This window comes from Amblyraja radiata, chromosome 10 (assembly GCF_010909765.2).
Source record: "Amblyraja radiata isolate CabotCenter1 chromosome 10, sAmbRad1.1.pri, whole genome shotgun sequence".
Taxonomy (NCBI): Eukaryota; Metazoa; Chordata; class Chondrichthyes; order Rajiformes; family Rajidae; genus Amblyraja; species Amblyraja radiata.
In genome coordinates this window covers 31,481,589-31,507,689 of record NC_045965.1, presented here as the reverse complement: position 1 = coordinate 31,507,689, position 26,101 = coordinate 31,481,589, and the positions used below count along the sequence as shown (strand labels likewise).

The 26,101-nt window shown below is 40.1% G+C and overlaps 1 protein-coding gene across 1 annotated transcript; it reads left to right on the top strand.

The window, feature by feature from the left end:
• Positions 1-330: 330 nt before the first annotated feature.
• On the top strand, positions 331-26,101 carry zranb2 (zinc finger RANBP2-type containing 2). The gene is made up of 10 exons (XM_033028492.1): positions 331-656; positions 5,634-5,686; positions 9,442-9,550; positions 10,047-10,129; positions 10,958-11,034; positions 14,241-14,372; positions 14,916-15,067; positions 17,008-17,094; positions 23,269-23,436; positions 23,683-26,101. Exons 1-10 carry the CDS (start codon positions 586-588, stop codon positions 23,744-23,746), a joined length of 996 nt encoding a protein of 331 aa, XP_032884383.1. The 5' UTR covers positions 331-585; the 3' UTR covers positions 23,747-26,101.

The window sequence follows — 26,101 nt, the reverse complement described above, 5'->3', positions numbered from 1 at the left end:
TGTAGGTATTTACAAAATGGGCATTTAATGTATCTGATCTGCTTATTAACATTCCTCTTTGTTTACTACCCTTTACAATTCATGTCTAAAGAAAGCTTTTGGATTCCCTGTTACAATAGCTACCAAAGAAAAGATGTATATACTTTGAAAATGTAATACTGTTAATTATATATCAAGAAATGATGTCTATTTTGATGAAAATGAATTTGGGTTTTCTGAAATCCTTGTACCTTTAAGCCTGGTGATCCCTTGAAACTTAAGATCTTTGCTTGAAACTACAGCTGGGGGGTGGCTGAGGGACCGCAGCCAATCAGCACTGGGAAGGGAACCGGAGTCCTCCTGTATCCCGGGGAGCTTTGCGGCGGCACCGACTAGGCCTGTGTTGATCGAGCATCCTGCCCGAGTTTGACATTTTACTCCCGGTGGACGAGGCAGATTGCCGGGTAAATTCGGGAGGAGGGTGATGTGCTTCTTCCCCGGACACTAGCCGAGTGGGACGCGAGCATTTGTCGTCGTTGCGCCCAATTGAAGGTTTATTTCACTTTCTGTCGAGTCGGCCTCGCCAGCTCCATCTCCGCCGCTTCAATGGAAGCGGAAAAGATGTCGGCGAAGAGCTTTCGCGTCAGCGACGGCGACTGGATCTGCCCCGATAAAAAGTAAGACGTCTGAATGCCGACGGAAGGACCGGCTGGGGTGGAGTTAGGCCGGGGTGTAGCTGGGCCGGACTGAGGTGGAGTTGCGGGGAAGCGATGTTGAGGTGACGAGGTCAGGCGGATGAAGGGCCTGTCTTCTGGGCCGATCGGCTGTGTAGGCCCCCCAGCTCCAACCGGTTCCCTCCCTGACAACTCTTCGCACCCCAAACAATACGTGACCGCCCTGAAATATGTTTAAATAAAAGGGTAGGCCAACTGATAACCAACAACATGTAGTTAATTCGGGGCGTTTAGCTCGACCATTCGGATTTTTCTGTAAGATACAACGCTATCACCGCGAACCGGGTTTCCACATGGCAGAAGAGGCATACGGTCCCATGGCAGCCGCAAATCCATTCCGCCGGTTCCCAGTGGTGTGTTCGAATGTGTGGCTATAATTTGGGCGTCATGAACATGGGAGGACTTGTAACAAGAGGGCAAGTCGCTCAATAAACTACTTGGCAGTAGTTTAATTCAATAAATTCAGCTATTCCCATCAAACTCGTAGTTTTACGTGTTTGCACTTCTTAAAGCGATTATTGTACCCCTGTTTGAAGACAATTATTTATTTTATTTTTTATTGAGATCTGCCTTGAGTATAGGCTTTGTCTATAGGTTTTCATCTTTGGGAATCACTGTATGTATGCAGTTTGTGTTCCCAACTCTGTTGAGGTGCTGTGTTGTAATTACCTTCAATACATGTTTTTTTTAATTCAAGATGTTTTCTCATTACTGTCTCTGGTTACCTACCTGCAAATTTTAGCTAGTTTGATTATCATCCGCTAACTATTGTGCAAATTATGAGGTAGTTCCACTGCTTGGTACAACCCACTTGCTGAAATTAACAACATCGCTTTATTTTATTTTACAAAAGGAAATATGATTATTTCACGTACTAATAAATTGGAGTAAATAGTACACAAAGTAATAGTAAATTAGATTGTTATATATATTGATGATTAGTGCCAGCTAACTTTAAGTAATTAAATGTACAATATATAGAATACATACATGTCATAGTTGGGCTTACTCTTGCAGGTCTTCCAGTTTAGACAGTTAGATTACAGAAAATACAACGATGTGGTGACCATTTCAAAGTAGCCTGCTACTTGAGGAAATTATCTTTGTATTATCAACTCATAATATCTCAGGAAATCTTGGAGGTTTCCTGAGATTTCCAACATCACAAAAGCTATCCTTCACCTTGCAATTAACTCCATATGATGTCAAGAAATAACCAACCACTTGATACTGCAAAGTCTTAAGAGACACAATGATATCTCAGACAGCTCTCGTGACTATCTGAAATTATTGAAACCAACAGCTTTTCTATTATGTATCAATTGTTCAATTCTAATAAAGGACCATCAACCTGCTACTTTAATCCAGTCTCTGCAAATGCTGCTCGCTGCTATGGAGTGTGAAAATAAGTAAGGATTCCAGATTCCTGGCATCAGTGGTGACTTGCTTCTCAGTTTGTTTCATTTCCAGCAATTTTTTTTAATTTTTTACTCTAGTCTTTTTACTTGCGTTTCTGGACAGATCAACTGTCATAAACAAGCCTTCACCATCCACACACAGTTGGCACTTCCATCCAACCGTTCCTAGTTTCCAGTATATTAACATACTCGTTCTCCTTCCTCGTTGCAACTTAAAACAAATTTGATTTTTAATTTGACATGAAGAGGTATCATCAGCCTGAAAAGTTTACTTTCTCTCCCACTGCTGAACTCCCTATGTTTATCCAGCATTCTGTTCTTCACATTTGTCCCAGTTTTCTTTTGCTGCGCAGAAGAATTGTGAAGTGAATATAGAAACATAGAAATTAGGTGCAGGAGTAGGCCATTCGGCCCTTCGAGCCTGTACCGCCATTCAATATGATCATGGCTGATCATCCAACTCAGTATCCCGTACCTGCCTTCTCTCCATACCCTCTGATCCCCTTAGCCACAAGGGCCACATCTAACTCCCTCTTAAATATAGCCAATGAACTGGCCTCGACTACCCTCTGTGGCAGAGAGTTCCAGAGATTCACCACTCTCTGTGTGAAAAAAGTTCTTCTCATCTCGGTTTTAAAGGATTTCCCCCATATCCGTAAGCTGTGACCCCTTGTCCTGGACTTCCCCAACATCGGGAGCAATATTCCTGCATCTAGCCTGTCCAACCCCTTAAGAATTTTGTAAGTTTCTATAAGATCCCCTCTCAATCTCCTAAATTCTAGAGAGTATAAACCAAGTCTATCCAGTCTTTCTTCATAAGACAGTCCTGACATCCCAGGAATCAGTCTGATGAACCTTCTCTGCACTCCCTCTATGGCAATAATGTCCTTCCTCAGATTTGGAGACCAAAACTGTACGCAATACTCCAGGTGTGGTCTCACCAAGACCCTGTACAACTGCAGTAGAACCTCCCTGCTCCTATACTCAAATCCTTTTGCTATGAAAGCTAACATACCATTCGCTTTCTTCACTGCCTGCTGCACCTGCATGCCTACTTTCAATGACTGGTGTACCATGACACCCAGGTCTCGCTGCATCTCCCCTTTTCCTAGTCGGCCACCATTTAGATAATAGTCTGCTTTCCTGTTTTTGCCACCAAAATGGATAACCTCACATTTATCCACATTATACTGCATCTGCCAAACATTTGCCCACTCACCCAGCCTATCCAAGTCACCTTGCAGTCTCCTAGCATCCTCCTCACAGCTAACACTGTCCCCCAGCTTAGTGTCATCCGCAAACTTGGAGATATTGCCTTCAATTTCCTCATCCAGATCATTAATATATATTGTAAATAGCTGGGGTCCCAGCACTGAGCCTTGCGGTACCCCACTAGTCACTGCCTGCCATTGTGAAAAGGACCCGTTTACTCCTACTCTTTGCTTCCTGTTTGCCAGCCAGTTCTCTATCCACATCAATACTGAACCCCCAATGCCGTGTGCTTTAAGTTTGTATACTAATCTCTTATGTGGGACCTTGTCGAAAGCCTTCTGTAAGTCCAGATACACCACATCCACTGGTTCTCCCCTATCCACGCTACTAGTTACATCCTCGAAAAATTCTATAAGATTTGTCAGACATGATTTACCTTTCGTAAATCCATGCTGACTTTGTCCAATGATTTCACCACTTTCCAAATGTGCTGCTATCCCATCTTTAATAACTGACTCTAGCAGTTTCCCCACTACCGATGTTAGACTAACTGGTCTGTAATTCCCCGTTTTCTCTCTCCCTCCCTTCTTAAAAAGTGGGGTTACGTTTGCTATCCGCCAATCCTCAGGAACTACTCCAGAATCTAAAGAGTTTTGAAAGATTATTACTAATGCATCCACTATTTCTGGAGCTACTTCCTTAAGTACTCTGGGATGCAGCCTATCTGGCCCTGGGGATTTATCGGCCTTTAATCCATTCAATTTACCCAACACCACTTCCCGGCTAACCTGGATTTCACTCAATTCCTCCAACTCCTTTGACCCGCGGTCCCCTGCTATGTCCGGCAGATTATTTATGTCTTCCTTAGTGAAGACGGAACCAAAGTAGTTATTCAATTGGTTCGCCATATCCTTGTTCCCCATGATCAACTCACCTGTTTCTGACTGCAAGGGACCTACATTTGTTTTAACTAATCTCTTTCTTTTCACATATCTATAAAAACTTTTGCAGTCAGTTTTTATGTTCCCTGCCAGTTTTCTTTCATAATCTATTTTTCCTTTCCTAATTAAGCCCTTTGTCCTCCTCTGCTGGTCTCTGAATTTCTCCCAGTCCTCCGGTATGCTGCTTTTTCTGGCTAATTTGTACGCATCATCCTTCGCTTTGATACTATCCCTGATTTCCCTTGTTATCCACGGATGCACTACCTTCCCTGATTTATTCTTTTGCCAAACTGGGATGAACAATTTTTGTAGTTCATCCATGCAGTCTTTAAATGTCTTCCAATATGGAAATTAATGAACAGCACACATTTAATTCTTCCAACGTGGGCAGTAGAATTCCAGTGCTGATAACAATACTGCAGGGATAGTCCAAAAAGTTTGGAAGTAAACCGATACAAAATATTCTGAATCTTAAGGGAAATTAGTTTTTAACTTGCCAGAGTTTACAATTGCTGATATGGAAATAGTACTGAATTTCAAAGTACATCTCTGTAGCTGTTAATTATAATTGGGAGGAAGCTGGGAGGAGTTTGTAAGCACAACTCTGCCTATCGGTAGCTCTCACTCTGAGCAAATAAAATCTTGTCCACCAGCCATAAAATAAGCTCTGAATTTCATTCTCATTAAGCTCTTCTTTATCCTCCAAGCAAATTGGACCAATTCCACACTGAGGAAACTGAGTTTCCCTCAATCCATTTCTATATCAACTGTTTTTTTAAACATGCACCATTTCCCATGCACCTTCAGCCATGCTCACATTCAAAGGGCCGAATAGACCTATTGTCTATTTTTAACATGGCGACTGAACGAAACTTTACTTCTCCTAATTCGCCTGAAAATTAAATTTAAACTTGATTTTCCATACAACACCTCAGTTGATATACTGGTGTATTAATGTCATTCTGTCTTTTACCTTAAAAATGCTAAATACTTAAGTCAGTTCTATTCTTTAATTAATTATGTTTGATCAAGATGAGTATTGAGGAGAGCAAGTAAAAAATAGATAATTGCTCCAAAGCTGCTTGTTGCCTGGTGCTTTCATTCATCCTGACCTGACTCAAGAAATTATAATATTGTGGTGGTAAAGTTACTTGTCTAGAACAGTGAAGGTTGGTTCAAGAAAATATGCGTTTTTAATCATTTGGTTTGAAGCTGAAACAAGAAATTGATGTATGGAAATTCTAAAACTGTGGAATTGTAATGAGCTTTCCAAAAAAAATGTTCTAAATGGAAATACTATTCTATTTAAAACCAAGCTATTTGCTCATTCTTTTTATATTGTGTCTTAGATGTGGAAATGTCAATTTTGCAAGAAGAACAAGCTGTAATAGATGTGGAAAAGGTACGTGGTGCAAGGTTTGAACGGTATCGCTAATCTTTCATCCATGTCATTATCGATCTCTGGATCGATTTACAATGAATTGAATGGTTTATTTTTAATTCTCCTCAAACCTTATGATTGTGATTTTTCTGGTTGCATTTGTTCTGGCGGAGGATGTAGAGTGGGGACAGGGAGGGGGTTTCAGCTTGCTCTTCAACCATGGGAAGCATGCAGGCTTATACAAGTTACAGCCTGGAAAAGGCAATTTGACCCAACCAATCAATCTTAGCGTTAACATCCAAATACAGGTATGTATTGTTCTGACGACATAGCACCCTGTTTGAGTAAGCCTTTTACATTATTTGCCTGTCCTGTCTATTCATGAACATTTTTGCATAATGCTAACCGAAGGAGCTAATTTCACAGCTTTGTAGCTAAATTATGTGTAGATGGGTATGGGCCAAATGAGGGAAGGTGGAACTAGTGTAGCATCTTGGTCAAGATGGGCCAAAGGGCATGGTTCCATGCTGTATGACTCTTTGTAAATAAGATTCTCCAGCTCTTCTGACATCCACGGTCAGGGCAAATTGAGCAATTTTACTTTTTAAAGTGGAATTCGGTCTCATTATTTGTCACTTTTGGTGTCATGTGTCCTTTTTGATTTTCTAGTTATGTTTAGCTTGTGCTTGTGAATTTAGTTGCCAGCCCAAAGTAAATGGTTGGTATATGCACCATTTATTGTTTTAGTAACTTGTCTCTTCTTAGTTTTTGGCTACAATGAAAACTGATGTATTTCATAATTTGAGCTTTCCATTGAACATTTGCAGTGTTCTGTTCTTGCAAGAAGAGCAGTGCTCTCTTATCATTGTCGGGTATAATGAGATCAGAAGTTAGGGAATCGTCATAAATTATGATAAAACATTGATTAAACTACTGCTGAATATTTCACTCCATTGGGGATTCTCATAAAGTCCATGCATTTTAATCTTCTGGATCACTCTACAAGTTTCTAAGACATGACCCGCCCATCAGTCATGCTGACTGTCCCCAAATAATTTACGAAATGCAAGTAAATCCTATAGAACTTAGATCAGTACAACATAGGAATGTGCTGTTTTGCCCACTATATCTGTGCCAAATGTTAGGTCAAAATAATCTAATCTCATCGGCCTGCACAGAATCCATATTTTTCAATTCTCCAAAAGCTTCCTACCACTGATGCAAGGCTCAATATCCTATAGTTTCATGGATTGTCCTTTTCCCCCCCTCCTTAAACAAGGGAATCTCATCAGAGGGGTCCTGATGCAAACCATCACCCATCCATGTTCTCCAGAGATTATGCCTGATCTGTTGGGTTACTCCAGCTCTTTGTCTTCTTTTGTAAACCAGAATCTGCAGTTCCTTGTTTCAACAACATTGTCTACTTTCCAGTCCTGGGACCTCACCCCTAGCCATAGAGAATACAAAAATCTTCGTCCCTGCAGTCTCCTCTCTTGTCGCTCTCTATAACATGAAATAGATCTCATCGGCCCTAGGTGCTTATCCATCTTAATGCTCTTCAAAAGACCTTAGATTCAAACTGCCCAACCATATTAGTTTACTGTGTACTAGTTTACTTTTCTCACTATCTTCCATGTCCTCCTTGGTGAATACAGATGCAAAGAAATGTTTAGTGCAACACTCTGTTCTCTGACTCCAAACATAAATTCCATCTTTTAACCTTGCATTCTGACCTTTCCCTGAATTTCTCTATTGCTTAATGTATGTATTAAAAAATATTTGGACGTCTTTAATCCGACATTTCATGGTCCATTCTGGCCCTTTTAGAAACATAGAGAAACATAGAAATTAGGTGCAGGAGTAGGCCATTCGGCCCTTCGAGCCTGCACCGCCATTCAATATGATCATGGCTGATCATCCAACTCAGTATCCCGTACCTGCCTTCTCTCCATACCCTCTGATCCCCTTAGCCACAAGGGCCACATCTAACTCCCTCTTAAATATAGCCAATGAACTGGCCTCGACTACCCTCTGTGGCAGAGAGTTCCAGAGATTCACCACTCTCTGTGTGAAAAAAGTTCTTCTCATCTCGGTTTTAAAGGATTTCCCCCTTATCCTTAAGCTGTGACCCCTTGTCCTGGACTTCCCCAACATCGGGAGCAATCTTCCTGCATCTAGCCTGTCCAACCCCTTAAGAATTTTATAAGTTTCTATAAGATCCCCTCTCAATCTCCTAAATTCTAGAGAGTATAAACCAAGTCTATCCAGTCTTTCTTCATAAGACAGTCCTGACATCCCAGGAATCAGTCTGGTGAACCTTCTCTGCACTCCCTCTATGGCAATAATGTCCTTCCTCAGATTTGGAGACCAAAACTGTACGCAATACTCCAGGTGTGGTCTCACCAAGACCCTGTACAACTGCAGTAGAACCTCCCTGCTCCTATACTCAAATCCTTTTGCTATGAAAGCTAACATACCATTCGCTTTCTTCACTGCCTGCTGCACCTGCATGCCTACTTTCAATGACTGGTGTACCATGACACCCAGGTCTCGCTGCATCTCCCCTTTTCCTAGTCGGCCACCATTTAGATAATAGTCTGCTTTCCTGTTTTTGCCACCAAAATGGATAACCTCACATTTATCCACATTATACTGCATCTGCCAAACATTTGCCCACTCATCCAGCCTATCCAAGTCACCTTGCAGTCTCCTAGCATCCTCCTCACAGCTAACACTGCCCCCCAGCTTAGTGTCATTCGCAAACTTGGAGATATTGCCTTCAATTCCCTCATCCAGATCATTAATATATATTGTAAATAGCTGGGGTCCCAGCACTGAGCCTTGCGGTACCCCACTAGTCACTGCCTGCCATTGTGAAAAGGACCCGTTTACTCCTACTCTTTGCTTCCTGTTTGCCAGCCAGTTCTCTATCCACATCAATACTGAACCCCCAATGCCGTGTGCTTTTAATTCCCTCCTTGAGTCCTGGTGGCTTTATATTCTTCAAAGGCATTGTCTGATTTGATCTTCCTAAACCTTGCATGTGCTTTCTTTTTTTTTAAACTAAACTTTACAAGCTCTCTTGTCATCCAAGGTTTTCTTGCCTTGCCATACTTGTCCTCATCACTAGAACATGCTGGTTGTTAAATAACTCCTAAATATTAAATGTGGACGTGCCCTACAACAGTAGTAGTAATTTGGCATGTCACTTAGCCAATTTTCTACCACTGCTGAGTGTGCAGGTCAAATATTTTTCTCTTGGAGAGCTTGATTTGGAACATTCTATGAAACAACTAGAAACAAGTTTCAGTTGTGACTCAGAGACTCAGCTTTGAATTGGCCTCATGTACAGTGAGATTGTTCCATAATAAATAAAATGCTCTGTTATTGTGTGAACAATAATAGGGGTAACTTGCTGTTTATTTTTTTTGTTTCTACTTTTGAAGATATGAAAATGACCATCATTGTATTGAAAATGCCTAATTAGGTAGCTTGTTTGGACAGTTGTGCTGTCTTCTAACTAAAAGTGATCTGACTTTGGGGTTATGTAACATGAATGCTACTAATTTAGACCAACTTTCCTGTATTGTGTCTCTTGTTTATTGCTTTGATTGGATGAAACTTGTTTTACGATTTTACTGGCCAGATATTTATCTCATCATGCATTATGACTGAATGGTAACCTGCAATGCAAGATTAAACCTTTTATGTTATATATCATAACATTTCAACTTGGGAACATTTTAATTCTATATTTTGTACTTTTTTAAATTAAGAAAGAACATGTGAAGCAAAGCTAATGAAGGCTGGAGGAACCGAAATTGGAAAGACTCTTGCTGAAAAAAGCCGTGGCCTTTTCAGTGCTAATGACTGGCAGTGTAAAACGTAAGGTTTAATGTAGTACATTGAAAAATTAAAGATAGACACAAAATGCTGGAGTAACTCAGCAGGACAGGCAACATCTCTGGAGAGAAGGAATGAAGAAGGGTCTTGACCCGAAACGTCACCCATTCCTTCTCTAGAGATGCTGCTGAGGTCTTGCAGAGTTACTCCAGCATTTTGTGTCTTCCTTCGATTTAAACCAGCATCTGCAGTTCTTTCCTACACATTGAAAAATTAATATACATATTTTTAGCACAAAATGCTACAGTATTTGCAAAGTAACATGTCCTCTGTAATTCCAGTTGCAAATATGTTTGTGGAAAAGTAGGGCATGCTTATGCAATTTTACTATAGAAGATGTATAATGATTCTCAAATTCTGATTAGGAGAAAGAGCTTGTGCACTAATTGTTTTTAATGCTCGGTTTCACTTACCTGAAACGAAGCATAGAATCTGCACTTATTTTGGTGTTGTAATTAATGATATAATTTATTTTTAGCTGTGGAAATGTGAATTGGGCAAGAAGATCAGAGTGTAACATGTGCAACACTCCAAAGTATGCCAAATTAGAAGAAAGGACTGGTAAGATTGGAATGTGTAAATTGTACCATTATTAAAAATGGCATTTCAGGGAATTCTTACTTGCAACCATTTTCAAAACTATTAATATATGGGACTTGATTGATGGCTGTGAACTTGTTTGGTTGTAACCATTTAATTTTCTTCAGATTGTAATTGGATCTAACCTGATATTGTCATAAAAAAATAAATAAAGATGTGGATCTGAACACCATTTGCAAATCACATATTTCACATGCATATAATATAGCAACAGTGCTTCGATGAATAATGCTGAACTTTCATTTTTTTGAACAACTGTTTTAAATTCCTATCTTTGATCAAGCACTTCTTGTTCCTCCTAATGTATACTACTTTAGGTGCACATTGTTAAGCCACCATATGATTTTTACATTAATGCCCTTGCTCTGATCCAGTGAGGCTTAAATGTTGGGTGCATGTTAGTTAGTTAGCGTAACTGAATTTCTGGGGTCATGTATCATGTTTGATGACTTGTAGCTGTACACATGCTTGATCCCTGATCTTGTAATTGTATTGCCATGAGTAGAGTATAAATGTAACTTGAAAATAAAATGTAAATCAGCTTTGCAGCAATTTTAAATTCATCTCTTGATCTGAATTTGTTAGATGATCTTTCATTTAGAGTTTATTAATTTATAATCAAATCTTCATTTGTTTAAATGTTTGGCCTCGTTATTTATGAAATAGATACCGAACGCAAGTTTAGGTTAACAGTTTAGTCTAATATTTGTACATGATGCTGAACTTAATTTGAAGGATTATTTATGAGCACAATTTTAAATTTTTTCATATCACTTCATTTCCCTACAGGATATGGAGGTGGATTTAATGAAAGAGAAAATGTGGAATACATTGAGCGTGAAGAATCTGATGACGAATATGATGAGGTGAGGAACTTTTCGTCTTAATGTAATTTCATGGCCAACCGTGTTCTTTTGCAACAGAGTAAAAGACCAGTAATAACATCCTCCTTCCTTTCTCTTTGCCATGGCCACTTCTTTGTCATGCTGGCAGTGATGTTTTAGTTTGTTTTTTTGACCCATTGCCCATCTGCGATTCCTCTGCCTTTTTATCAATCATATTAAATTTGTGTTCCACTTAACTAAAAATAAAAGCCTACCATTTGCTAGCTTGTTCTGCCACAGCTATTGTCAACCTATGATCTGCTCTATATTTTTGGCATTGCTTCTGTTTTTTAATGAGATGCATATTCCCATTCAGAATATTGCCTTTCCGTCTTTGGCTGGATGGTGTGGGTTGCTATTTGAATAGACAATAGGTGCAGGAGTAGGCCATTTGGCCCTTCGAGCCAGCACCGCCATTCATTGTGATCATGGCTGATCATCCCCAATCAGTACCCCGTTCCTGCCTTCTCCCCATATCCCCTGACTCCGCTATTTTCAAGAGCCCTATCTAGCTCTCTCTTGAAAGCATCCAGAGAACCTGCCTTCACTGCCCTCTGAGGCAGAGAATTCCACAGACTCGCCACTCTCTGTGAGAAAAAGTGTTTCCTCGTCTCCGTTCTAAATGGCTTACTCCTTATTCTTAAATTGTGGCCCCTGGTTCTGGACTCCCCCAACATCGGGAACATGTTCCCTGCCTCTATTGCGTCCAAGCCCTTAACAATCTTATATGATTCAATGAGATTCCCTCTCAACCTTCTAAACTCCAGCGTGTACAAGCCCAGCTGCTCCATTCTCTCAGCATTTGACAGTCCTGCCATCCCAGGAATTAACCTTGTAAACCTACGCTGCACTCCCTCAATAGCAAGAATGTCCTTCCTCAAATTAGGGGACCAAAACTGCACACAATACTCCAGGTGTGGTCTCACTAGGGCTCTGTACAACTGCAGAAGGAAACTGCTATAATGAATTTGCTAAGTTACACCAATATTAATGATGGTTGGGATGTAATTACTTTAAATGAATACCAATCTAAGAAGCAGGAGATGTAACACCTGTTCCTGTACCTACTCCCTTTCCTTTATCCAGGGACCCCAGTAGTCCTTCTAGGTGAGACAGGTTCATGTGCACCTCATCTACTACACCCATTGTTCCCAATATGACCTCCTGTACATCGGCGAGATCAAACATGGACTTGGCAATTGTTTCGCTGAACACTTGGGCTCGGTCTACCACGGTCTAACGGATCTCCTGGTTTCTAACCATTTTAATTCCCATGCTGACCTTTCTATCCAAGGCTTCAATGTGAGGCTACACATAAACTGGAAGAATAGCACTGAGTATTACAGTACGAACATGAAATTCAATCATTTTTTCCTCCTCTCCTCCTCTCCTGTGCCCCACCTAAACTCGCACATATTTCTCCATTGTTCCTCCATCAACATTGCTTCCTCTGGCTTCACAATTTGCAACTCGCCTTACCCGAGTTTCAGACTCTGCTCCAGGTCCGCAGCCTCCACAATGTAGGCTCCTGCACCACGTGGTCTGACTACTGGATCCTACTGCCTACACCCCACCCCTTCCTTACAGGGAACTTTAGTAATAATTCTACTGGGTCTTACACTTCCCCCCCCCCCCCCTTGCTCTTTTGCGATCAATTGGAGACCCTTCTTCAGACTGCATATCTGGAAACTTCTACCATCTCAAGGCAGGAGCGAGGGGATAGGCTACTAGAAATTACTGGCTTGGCGATTGCTTCACCCAACACCTCCGCACAGTTCGCATTAACGATCCCGATCTCCCGGTGGCTCAGCACTTCAACTCCCCCTCCCATTCCGTATCAGACCTCTCTGTCCTGGGCCTCCTACATGACCAGAGTGAGTCCCACCGCAAATTGGAGGAGCAGCACCTCATATTTCACTTGGGTACTTTACACCCCAGCGGTATGAACATTGACTTCACCAATTTCAGGTAGTTCTTGCTTTCTCCCTCCTTCCCCTCCCCTACCCAGCTCTCCCACAGGCCACTGTCTCTGCCTCTTCCTTTCTTCTTCCTGCCTCTGCCCCACCCCCACCCCCACATCAGTCTGAAGAAGGGTCTCGACATATTCCTTCGCTCCATAGATGCTGCCTCACCTGCTGAGTTTCTCCAGCATTTTTGTCACCTCTTGCTCTTTTAATCATTTTACCCCATGCATTGAGAATATTGATTTTTTGAATATGTTTTATACTTTATGAATAAATAATAACTTGCAGGCAGGAAAACTCAGTGGGAATGACAAGTTCTCTTTCCTGAAGGTACATTTCTTAGGATGGCTAGTCATGGTTCTTTCAATTCTGGTATTGGTTCAAAGGTTATTGGAGCTAAATGTTGAACTTTGCAGTGGCATTTGGTGGTTCTCTACATTAGCTTTTCGTGCATTCACTTCACAGATTTACATCCCTGTTAAATAATTGGGGTGACCAAGGCTGGCATCTTGTTACAGTTTGTCTTAATTTTGCAGTAGTCCTTAGTCACTCCGTCTCTGCTAGTCTTTCTCTCCAGCACCAGTCCCTACTTCATGTAATTTCTCAAAGCCTATCCCCCTCGCTCCTGCCTTGAGATGGTAGAAGTTTCCAGGTGTTGGTGTGTTTCTTTTATTTTGACCAGAGGTTCACTCTAAGATTTAGTTCAATATTATTATAAAGTATTAGCAAATCCAAAATGAAGTTACCATTCGTGGGGGGGAAAAATCAAGCCACACAGTGGCCGAGCAGTAGAGTTGCTATCCTACAGCGCCTGATACCCTGGTTCTATTCTGATCTCGGCTGCTGTCTGTACGGTTTGTATGTTCTCCCTCTGACTGCATGGGGTTTCTCTGGTTTCCTCCCACATTCCAAAGGCACGCAGGTTTGTATGTTTTTTGGCTTCTGTAAATTGTCCCTAGTGTGTAGGATAGAACTCGCTGGTCGGAGCGGTCTTGGGGCCGCGGATCCTGTTTCCACGCTGTGTCTCTAAACTAAACTACTGCCTCACAGCATCAGAGACCCGTGTTTGATCCTGACCTTGGCTGCTGAGTGTGGAGTTGGCACGTTTTCCTTATAACAGCATAGGTTTCCTCTTGGTGTTCTGCCTCTCGTAATTAGTAAGTAGATGCAAAAGTGGGATCACATAAAACTAATTATCAATTAATCTTTTATTTTCAAAATTAGTTTGGAAGGAAAAAGAAGAAATTTCGTGGAAAGCCAGTTGGATCCAAAATTGTACTACAAGAAGAAGTTGAGAGTGAAAAAGATGATGAAGAAGATGATGAGGATGGTGATCTCTCCAAATACAAACTAGATGTGAGTACTATTCTGTTTTCCAGATAATCTTATTAGATGGAAATGGAGTTTCATTGCTTAGTTTTATCAAGTGCCAAAATAAAAGCTGCCGCCTTAATCTCAGGAGTGTGAGTATGGAAGATAATGCCACGCACAATTTGTTCTTGATGTTAACACGTCAATAACACGTAACAGCCTAGTAATACCCTTTGTAACCTGAAATATGAATCTTTCTTTCTGTGGGGGGGGGTGTCTACAGTTGGATTAAGACAATGTAATTTCTGCTGCATCATGTTTTTGTCATTTCAAAGTAGTTTTTACAAACTTGAGTTGTGAATCTTGTTACCATATCTTATGAACCAGTCCAGGTGTCCTTTATTGGCTTTTGCAAAAGAAAGCTGATTCTTAACAGGTGATTAGAAGGCTGTCTCAAGCTAGTGTATTTAGGGTTTAGCTTTTTTGTATGGAAGGGACTCTTAAGAAAAATTGAAGTTTGGTGTGGAATTGACAAGATTGGAAAGTCAATTACATATATGAAAGGCATCGTTTTTCAATATTTCTTAGGATGAAGATGATGATGAAGATGGTGATCTCTCAAAATACAATCTGGATGCAAGTGAAGATGAAAAGAAACCCACAAAAAGCAGGAGTCGTTCCAAGTCGCACTCCTCTCGATCTTCATTATCCTCCACTGCTCATTCCAGTTCAAGGTCCAGGTAAACGGGTACAGGTCAAGGGTGACACCGGGCAAAATGTCAGTATCAGTTTAACTTCTTTCTTTTAAATGTTTGTTCATGTGACAAAAAAATTAAGTCGTGCATCAAAAGTTACATTCCTTCCTTTAGGAGATGACTTTTAGATGGTTTCTATGAGCATTTAAATATTACAGTATAAAATGTATTCCAAACTATGTTTACGGGTAAAAAAATAAATTAAGTGCTTTATAGACATTGGGTCATAAGGCTTGTCTTAATTTCCAAAAGTGTCAGATCTAATTTTAGAATTTGCCTCCTCCTTTATTGAATACGTACTAATTTCACTTTAACTGTTGTCTCGTTTTTATTTTTCTCGTCACACGTAGAATGAAAATGCTCTTTGATTCTTTTACATCAAAGCACCCAAGTGTCACATTGTTTTTCTTTAATTGATCTACAGTCGCTTCATGTCCAGTTACCTTGTTAAAGATTCCAATTTGAAACTAGCCCATTTTTTGCAATTCTTTTGACAATTAGATGTCAATAAGCATTGAAAACTTCAAACAAAAGCATAATTGAGGCGGCTGGGCCCAACTCCAATTTTTTTTTCTCCTGTTATTTGCAGGCAAAACCTCCCATTGATTGCATATTGGAACTAAATTCTGTGCTTAAGACTTATCTGATAATACCTTGTACATCAACCTTCATTTTAATTTGTCTTTTTTCTATTGTCAGATAGGTGCTTTTGTTTTAAATTCAAATTTTGAAATTGCAGGTTTTTTCTTACATTTAGCATGTGACAGCTCATTTGGAAATTAATTATGTTGGTACCTGACTCTCAAATTAATTTGAATTATCCAGTTAAATTTCATCTGCTACTTCTGTTATCTAAATTATTTGGAAATATAACAAATGTTGTTCATTTTGAGGTTGCCATCTCTTGTTATTTATATGTGCTTTGCTCAAAATCATTTATGCAAAGAAAGCAAGACGTTAATGCTATAATTTAATTTTCATTATTTGAGGCTGTTAAAACTATTATTTGACCATTTAATATTGTGAAATAATTTTTGGAAAGTTACGATGTTAATTTTTAATATAACTAACTTCATTGTGCCGAAAGTAGGACAAGGACATAAAGGACATTTATTTATTGTCACATTTGTGAAAGTTGAGTTACCATGCAGCACACAAATAAGATAAACACAACATATAGAATTTAACATAAAACATAAAAACATTCCCCCCACAGCGGAATCAACGTTTCCCACTGAGAGGGAAGGCAACAAAGTCCAGTCCTCTTCCTCTTGTTCATCCGTGGTCTGGGCCTATTTCAGTACCACTGAAAGCTAGTGGAGATAAGGCCATACTCATATGAACATTTAAGCAGTATTTCTTTTTATGTTAAGTAATTTACTTATGGAAGTTTGCATTCAGAAACAACTTGCAATGGAGCAAAAGTAAATGGTTAAATAAAAATGAAGAAAATAAGGTTGAGAAATCTTTCTCATGGCATTTTTCCAAAAGTCCGAAACTAAGTCTTAATTGTGTGTTTCCAAGTGGTTAAAGGGAAGCAACGTTTTGGGTACTTTTGGAAAAATAACTGGCTCTGATTTTAGCAGTATTTCCTGGTTTAAAAAAAAAAAAAGTTTTCCATTTAATGTTTTATAAATAAAAATGCAGTAGATTTTTAGATGGATGTTCAATTGGTGTTCTATTAAATACGTAATTTGATGGGTTTAGGTGCACATTTATGTAAGGAACCATATTGCACTGAGAGTTAAAGTGCACTGCTCTCTCAACTTGACAATTCTATTTGATTGTTTTGCTTTTGTCAGTAATTGTTAACTGCAATAAGTTGATTTTAGTGGATATGAAATTGAAACATTCTTCTGATTCCATTTTTTTAATGCTATATGAATTTTAAACTTGCATTGGAAATTATTGCCATTTTATTGCAGATCCCGGACCAGAAGTTCTTCTACTTCCAGATCCAGGTCACGTTCCAGCTCCAGAGGTCAATCTAGATCACCCCGGTCAAAGTCAAGGTGAATGGGGTAACATTCTCTCCTCCTAGGAGAGTTTCAAAAGTACTTCTGGGGGAGAGCTTAGCTCCTTGTGACATTCATTTCATAACTAGTGCCATTGTCGCTCAAATAAGACTACATTTTCCTTTATAACTGCATCCGCTTGAAGATATTTTATAACCCACAGGAGTCAATGTACTATTCCACCACTTTAATTTTCTGCATGAATTGATATCTCTATCCCAGTTACAATTTAAGATAAATTTGCTTCTGTGATTGACAATGTAATTTTTGCTCCTGCCTTCACCTCCTCTTTCTCTCCCACCCCCCCCCCCCCCCCCACCATTTAAATGTCTTATAATGGGCTGCAGAGTTCAAAAATGGAACTATTGTCCATTATACTTATTAATTATTTCTACTAGACGGAAAAAACACCTAGTTTTAGCAGATCCTGACTACAGCAGTAACGATAAATGGTTTATCTTGATCATCTAAGTTCGGCAAAAAACTAACCAATGGTTCTGATTTACAATTACTCTACTCCCCTCTCCTAACTTTCCAAGAATTGTCTCAGGTTAGTATCTGGATTACACACGTTTTTCCTAATACTGATTCTCTGCATTAGCTTCATATTAAAGTCTGGTCAATTTGCCCGAGAGCAATCTAGATCTTTAGAATTACAGTATAAGGAAGCAATTTTGAGGAAAACTGGTCAGATTAATAGCATTAAATTAATACATGGCATCTTCTCGCATCTTTGCTCCATGTCAAAGGAAACCTAATGAATAAATGTTTGAGGGTTAGCTAGTTGCTTTAATACTGAGAATTTGGCCTTAAAGTAAAATAACACAATATTATGGAGCTTGGCAAGCATTGATGTCTATCGTCAGTGGCAATGTTTTTTGATCACTGGTTTCTAAGAGCAGAAAGTGAAATGAGTGGTTTTCGTGTTCTGGGGCAAATCAATCTTTTACATTTTTCTTAAATTTGATGGATATCAAAAAATGAAAACTTTACCTATATCACTGCTTTTGGCTAGATTGTCACCAACTATGAAAGCTCTTAACAATAAAATTAGAAAATCTATTGTTTGGGCTAGGTAATTACACTTTCACAATTGGGGATTCATAATTTTGCTTGGTGTCAATCTTTATTGTAGTATAATGAGATCAATTTATTTGCCTTGGCTGCTTATCCCTCATCTGACAGATCTACTAATCGTACATTTGTAGTTGCAGAATATTTATTAATATTTGTGTCAGTCACTGAGTTGTGAGCATAATGCCTAACCTTCAGAGTATTTTGGTCTTATTCCTTCTCCCCTGGGGACTTTGGTCTTATTTCCCCCTTCCCCCAAAAAAACAAAAGAATGCCACCAGCATATGTTTCCCCCATGTAAATTATTTTCTAAATCTTAGAAATCTCAACCAAACCAATCTAGTCCCACTTGCCTCCAAAACCTACTTACCATGTGCCTGACTATGTGTCTTTTCAATATTGTAAGTATACCCACTTGTTATACCAGCTTGTTCCATCTAAACATCACTCTGTGGAAAAAGTTGCCCCTCGGTCCCTTTTTGAATTTCCCCTCTCGCCTTAAGCTTATGCCTTTAGTTTTAGGCACTGGGAAAAATATGCTGATTATTTATCTAATCTATGCCCCTCATAATTTTATAAACATCTATCAAGTCACACCTCCTACTCCACTCCAGGGAAAAAAAGACCCAGAATATCCATACTCTCTTTATAACTCAAATCCTCCAGACTCAATACATCCTCATTTTTTTGCACCCTAGATTATAGATTTTTCGAGACGAGATATAAACTTAATATTCCAAGTGTCTTTAGCATTTTCGTAGAATAATACATTTTTAGTATTTAGTATAAACCTATACTAAATACAACTTCGCCCAGCTTCAACTCTTCATTTTCACCATTGAAAAGATGGTGTGAAATCTCATTTTGGACATACAAAAAGAATCTTAACAAACTTTGTTAATGCATACAGACAGCAAGGATTTTTTTTTAACGTTTAGCTGTGGAAGGTAATCTTTCACAAACATTCTTCTCCTGTTTTTGTATGAATATTACATAGGTTGTTAAGCATAGGTTCTGAGACTTTAATTTTTGCTTAAATACATTTTCATTGTCAGAGTTCTCTCTCTCCGCCGCCCCCCCCTCTCCGCCCCTCTCCGCCTCTCCGCCCCCCCCCCTCTCCGCCCCCCCCCTCTCCGCCCCCCCCCTCTCCGCCCCCCCCCCCTCTCCGCCCCCCCCCCCTCTCCGCCCCCCCCCCCTCTCCGCCCCCCCCCCCTCTCCGCCCCCCCCCCCCCTCTCCGCCCCCCCCCCCCTCTCCGCCCCCCCCCCTTGGTTTATTGTCCTATAAATTGCCCCTAATGTATTGGGAGTGCATCGGGAAGTGAGCCAACATTAATGTGAATGGGTGATCAATAGTCAGTGTGCACTCGGGCCAAAGGTCACGTATTCCAAGCTTCATTTGAAATATTCAAATCAGTCTTATTTCATTATGTGACAGTATTTTGTATGAGCAAACAGACCTCTTTCAAAGCATTGCACCTGTTTAATTTTACTCATTTTATTTTGTCAAATTGATACAAATACATCTTTTGATGCTCCTGAACACATCATCAGTGATGTAACCTGGGGTCATTGGGTGTTTCGGGTCTTTCAACATCAGACACCCTCACCCAGGCGACCCAGCCATGGTTGATCAGACCAAGACATGTTCAGGTGGCATTCGCTCCTCCCCATGGGCCTTCTCTCCTGATCCAGAGCCATCTCGAGGCCTTCTCCGCTGCCTCTGTGGTGTTCTTGATGGCTCTTCTCCTTGCCACTCCGTTAATGCCCAGTGCACTCAAGGCTTTGTAGAGCGATTGCCCTGCAAAACCTCTGCAGCCAACCTCGATGGGCATACACCTTACCTTCCAGCCCTGCTTACGGCAGTCTATGACCAGTTCTTCATACCTGGTCATCTTCCTCTCGTGGGCCTCCTCCAGACGGTCCTCCCACGGCACTGTCAGTTCCAACAAGACGATGTTTTTGGTCGCATCTGCGACTTGGTGGATATCTGGCCTCAGGGTGGTCATGGCAATGTGCTGTGGGAACTTCAGCTGTTTCACCAGGTCTACGGAAAGCTGCCAGTCCTGTGCAGTCGCCAGGATTCCTGACGGATTCCTGGCTGCTGTGTTTCTTGGTAGCTGCACTCCTGCCTTCATGAAGGTGATCATCTGGGTGGTGGGGCGTTCTCGTCTGCAGCTGCTGATTCCCATGTTGATGGCTTCTGCAATGGGTTTAAGAACCTGGTCGTGACGCCAGGTGTACCGGTCCTGCCCAAGAGCCTTTGGGCAGCAGCTCAGGATGCGTTCCAACGTCCCCTTGCCTGAGCATTGCGGGCAATCTGGAGATTCCGCTTTGCCCCAGATGAAGAGGTTCGATGGGCTGGGCAGAACATCATACACTGCCTGGACCAGGAACTTGATGCGCTGTGGTTCAGCCTGCCAGAGCTCAGTCCATGTGACTTTTCAGACCATGGCCTGCTCCCACCTCGTCCAGGCCCCCTGCTGCCTCAATCCAACTGCTCTGGTAGACCTCTCCACCACTGCCCTCAACTCCTCCTGGACCAGCCTGCGCCTCTCCTTGGCCTTGTCAAACTGGGGAGATGGGAAGCTTCCCAGGCCAGCTCTTCCCCGAGTCACTGCTCCCACCAGGTCTCTGTGGCGTATCCGAGATTCCGCTTGCAGCATGGCTTCGCCAGCTCTCCACTTCCTCACAGTTTTCACCTCCACCCCTGCCTGAGCCACCTTGGGGTCGCTGGAGTCCCTGTACAGCATCACCTCTCTGTCCCGAGTCACCTTAAACTCCTGCTCCAGGGACTTCAGGGGCAGCTGGAGCTTAGTGTTATTTCCGTAAAGGCCGATGCTGCTAAGGCTCCTGGGCAGTCCCAGCCACCTTCTGAGAAAGCTACTGCCTGGACTGATGCTGTATCCTTCAGGCTGCTGTTAAACACCTTGCCAAGACTCTTCACTGGCCTTTCGGAGACAGTTGGGATTGGTGTCCCTTTGATGCTGAACCTGTCCATGACTTTGCCCTTCTTCAAATAAGATGTGGGGAACTGTTCTGATCTGCACATTTCATACCTCACCATGACCTCAGTCACATAAGAGATCAATTTGCATTAAATTGCATAGAGCATTTCAATCAAATAAATGTTTGTTCTCAATGAACCTTTTTAAATGGTTCATCTGTGGCACTTGACCTTTAAAAGCATAGTATCACATTGACATCGACATTGAAAGTTATTGTGTTCCATTAAAGTGTTTTTTCTACATTAAGTGTAGGATATTTTTTGTAATCACTTTTGCTCCAGCTTTCCATGTTTTAGTAACATAATTAGTGAGATTTTATAAATATTGTTAACATTTTATAGCTTCAAGTTATAAAAAAGTTGCACTGCTTTATTTTATATTAGTGCATGACTGCTTTTGCAGAACATTAATCCAAATTGAATCAGAATGAGAATGCTGACTACCTGTTTGTTGTAATTTTCTCGTCTGCCCACAAAGACAATTAAAAGGGAAGGATGAGGGAAGAGTTAACATTCCAGGTCAATATCAAAATTGTATTATAAAAAGAGTTGGTTTTACACTTTCAAGTTGATTCCTCAAATTCATATTAAGATCCATGTTGGGCAATCTTATCAATTAACTGAAAAGAATTGTTAGCCATGTTGCTGTGAATAAAGATGACTGTTGGTAAGTTTGCATATGATACTAAACTTGGAGGTAGAGTGGACAGTGCAGAAGGTTATCTACGATTACAATGGAATCTTGATCTTGAGGGGCTCAGGAACAGCAGATGGGGTTTAATTCTCAAATGTGTGAGGTACCAGAGCAGGGCTTGCAGAGTAAATGGTAGGGCCCAGGGAAGTGTTGTAGAACACAGACAAAGCCGCGCAGGTCCATAATTCCATGAAGTTGGCAGTGCAGGTAAACGTGATGAAGCAGGTGTTTGGTACGTTTCCCTTCATCGTATTGAATATAGGAGTTGGAACAGGTCTAAATGTTTTGATGGGGTGGCGCATACATTGAAAGAGCTGCCTGAGGAAGTGGTAGAAGCAGGTACAATCACAACATTTAAAAGACACTTAACACTGGAATATAGAAATGAAAGGTTTAGGGCGGATGTGGGCCAGGCATAAGTGGATATAGCCCGGGTAAGCAACCACATTGGCATGGATGAATTGGGTCCATGGCGATAATGACTTTAAGCTCAAAACTTAATGTGATTTAGAAGATAGACAAAGAAAGCTGGAGTTGTCTGCTACACTAAATGTGATATAGTTTCCCTTGCTGCTAAGTTCTAAATTCAGTAGGTGGCTCTGCTGTACTTTGGAACCAATCCAGCTTTTGCATCATGGATTGCTGTGTCCACTCCATTTTATTCCTTGTATTTTTAAAGCAGTGACTCAGGGCATTGCCTTTAGCTTTTTAATACTCATAGCCAGCCCAGGAGTTCCTATGATGATTGTTGCCTGGTGACCTATGATATTTACAATATAACAATGAACAGTATGCTTAATTAAATTGCTAAATTCTACTTGTATTAAGTGAAATTGGGTGGAAAATCAAGCTCGATATCAGTTACCAATGGTTCATATGTATTTTCACTTGATGTTGCTATTTTTTTCTGTATTCCTTGAGATCAAGGAGGAAGCAGTATTAAAATTAGATATTCAGAACTTTGATATTTAAACAAAATGAATTAATTGGGGGAAAAAACAATCAACAAAAATAGGATTGGACTGCTGATTTCATGGTTGTTGGATTAGTGGGCAACAGGTTGGATATCCCAAGCATTGAAAACTTTTGAACCCAGGTCTTTACTTTTATGCTATTTTTAAATTGGCCTCTTGCTAGTTCTGCCTTTAGTAGGGTAATTAAATATAGTTGCACCTATGCAGTGTTTCTAAACTTTTTTTTCCAGTCTAATGCAGTGAAAATCTATAAACACCATGTTTTATTTTTGTAGGTTGCTTTTTGAGATTAATTGATAGGTTATATAGTGTAATATTTACTGTGAAGTAACAAATAAGTTAAAACACATGACAAATGTAACCTTTATTCTTCTGGAATACTAGTTGATATAAATCTAACCTTCTCCCAATCAATCAAAATCCAGTTCTAGATCGCGCCGGGGGTCTTCATCTCCACGGAAGAGATCACGCTCAAGTTCACAATCATCAACTTCCTCTGAAAGAGGCAAAAAACGAAGTCGCTCCAGATCATCATCCTCCAGTGGCCGCAAAAAAACTAGACGTTCTGACTCAAGATCTTTGTCCGCAGAAAGGTTTGGGCATCTGTAGAATAAGATTAGCGTACAGGGTTAATAGACTTTAATAGGATGGCAGAAACTATTGTATTTAATGCATACTTTTCTTAAATGTGATGAGTAGAATTTAAACCTCAGGATGATACAGGTTTGAGATGTATAGTATATGCAATGCATTTTTATCTGGATTTGGTTGATTAGATGTATCTGCAGTTTCACTAAACTCAGATTTGCACACCTCGTTGATGTTTTTGTCTTTTGCAGGCGCAGTGGATCGTCTTCTGGATCCTCCCCCTCAGGCTCACGTTCAAGTTCTAAACAGAAATAACAGTTTAGCATCTACAATTTTTAAAAGTTCAGTAATTTCTGGAAAATGCATGAAAACTTATTTTAAAGTTATTAGTGTCTTGAGCAAATTAACCTGATATGTTGTAAACATTAAAAAAAAAAAAGCTGACATATGTCCTGATGAAATCTTGCTGATGTAATCTTAAACCTTTTTGTTGCTACAAGTGTGTTAGAAATTGTACCCAGGTTTATTCAACGAGCATATCAAACCATAATAATGTTTTTGAGGGTTAATACACTTGATTTTGATCTATTATCTTTTGACTTTAACGCGAGCAGTTACTAGACGGTATGTGATCTAGAATTGTCGTACAGAATGTCTTTGTTCATGTTTCAGACCACAAGTAACACATCATGGAAATGCAGGTGACCTTCTTGTTAAGAGAAACATTGAAGGGATTGGAAATCCCTAGGTAGTATTTGTTCAAAGTACTTTGTTTGCCTCACTAAATCAGCATGCAAGGCCTGGACTATAAAATATTTGCCATTTTTGTTAATATACCAGGTTGGCTGAAACTGGAATCCTTGATATTTTTTTTTTTCAATTCCTCACTGCTGATTCAATTTCTTCGGCAGCTCCCAATGACATCCCAGCTTTGGAGGAGCATGCTAAATTTTGGGGGTATTGCATCCTAAATCTCTTTGTGACTCCATTCAGCTCTCTTTATTGTCAGCTAAGTATGAAACCATTAAGAATACTCCACAATATTGAGTGTAATGAAAACATAAAGGGCTACTTCTTCCAATCTTCCCTGCTCCTCCCCGAATCATTTTTCCATCACTAACACACCAACTTGTTATGTACTTTATCGATCACAAAATACTTGTGGCTTCCCTTTTATTTCTAAATGGTATGTGGGGGGGGGGGGGGGGGGAAAGAAAAAAACACATCTACAACCTTGGAGAATCCCATTTGCTTTAGAGTGGATTCAATTATCTTAAATAAATCTGGATCTAAGGTTTTTATATGCAACAGCATTAACTGGTTTTTATTTTGGGTGCCTTGACTTCGGGAAATGTTTTTCACTCCATATTAGACTAGATGATAACGTGTCAAAGTGTAAAGATCTTGAGGAGTTATGATCAAACATTGTATTCAGAGTCAGCCTGCCACCGAAACTACAACAATGTTAGAAATTGTGATTATAGAAGTGATCTCTCAGGACAGTAATTTTGGATCCACCTGTGGGGATGAATAGTGAAATAACCAAAGTTTTACACATCTTGGAGTGGGGGACGGGCAGTTATTGAAGTTTGCCTCATGCCCAAAAAGTAACATTTAATAGTTGTTATCTTAAATCCACTAATGCATTGAACATTTTTAAAATGTTGAGCTCAAGACTGTGTATTCTTTACAATCAATTACCTTCTGTGAATTATTATGGCTTCATATCACTCTCTAATCTTGACTTGGTTGCAAGAAAATTACATTTGTGTCATCAGGCAGAAGCTCTGTTCTTCAGAATTCCAAATGTGGTTTCAGCTATGTTAACAGGTAAGTATTCTGGAAAAGCACTAATTATTTGTAAAATATACCTAATTTACCAAGCAATTGCCAACCTGGTGTAATAGTGGACAATGGTTTTATTGAATTTTTCTAATCTGTTATCTTACAGGCACCAGATATGTTAGACAAGTGAGGGATTGGTTTTATTTTCAGAGCAAAACACACATTGCATTATTGTTCTAGTTTCACAAGATCTTCCATTTTTAACCTCTTTAATGCCTTCTTTCAGAACCAGCAAGTCTACACATCCATTCCTATTTCTAGTTCGTATAAGTCAACTTTTAACAGGTGGCCAAGTGTTTTGGGATTCGGCTCTGGAAATAATTGATCTGATTTTTGCAGAATTCCGCTGAATGTAGACTTTTGCAATGTGACTTTCATGAGAAACAAGATCTTCATAGACAATGATATTTAACGTGCATAGTAGCTAAATTTACAGGATTACAGAAAGTAAGGTGTGTAAATTAATGGCTTTCATCACTTAAAACAACTTAAATTCAGAATTCTCCAGAAGTTTTCCGTCATCAGATTTTCGCTGCCTAAAAATAGTGTATTCTTGTATTTAGTAAAAAAAAAATAGCTGAGGCCACTTGATTGCTGATATCTGGGTAGGGTATTGACAACTTTATTAGTCTTAAGTTCTGGCTATTTGTAAATGGTGAAAGTGACAATTTGCTTAAGGTCATCAGCTTGTTCATCTCGTCCTATGTAATACTTTCATTGGAATCGAAAACACTTTGTAGACCATGTGTATGTAAATACTTCCAATGGTACTTTATCACGTCTTGTTCAAGCACCAATAAAAATAAATAAGTGGTTTGAACTAAA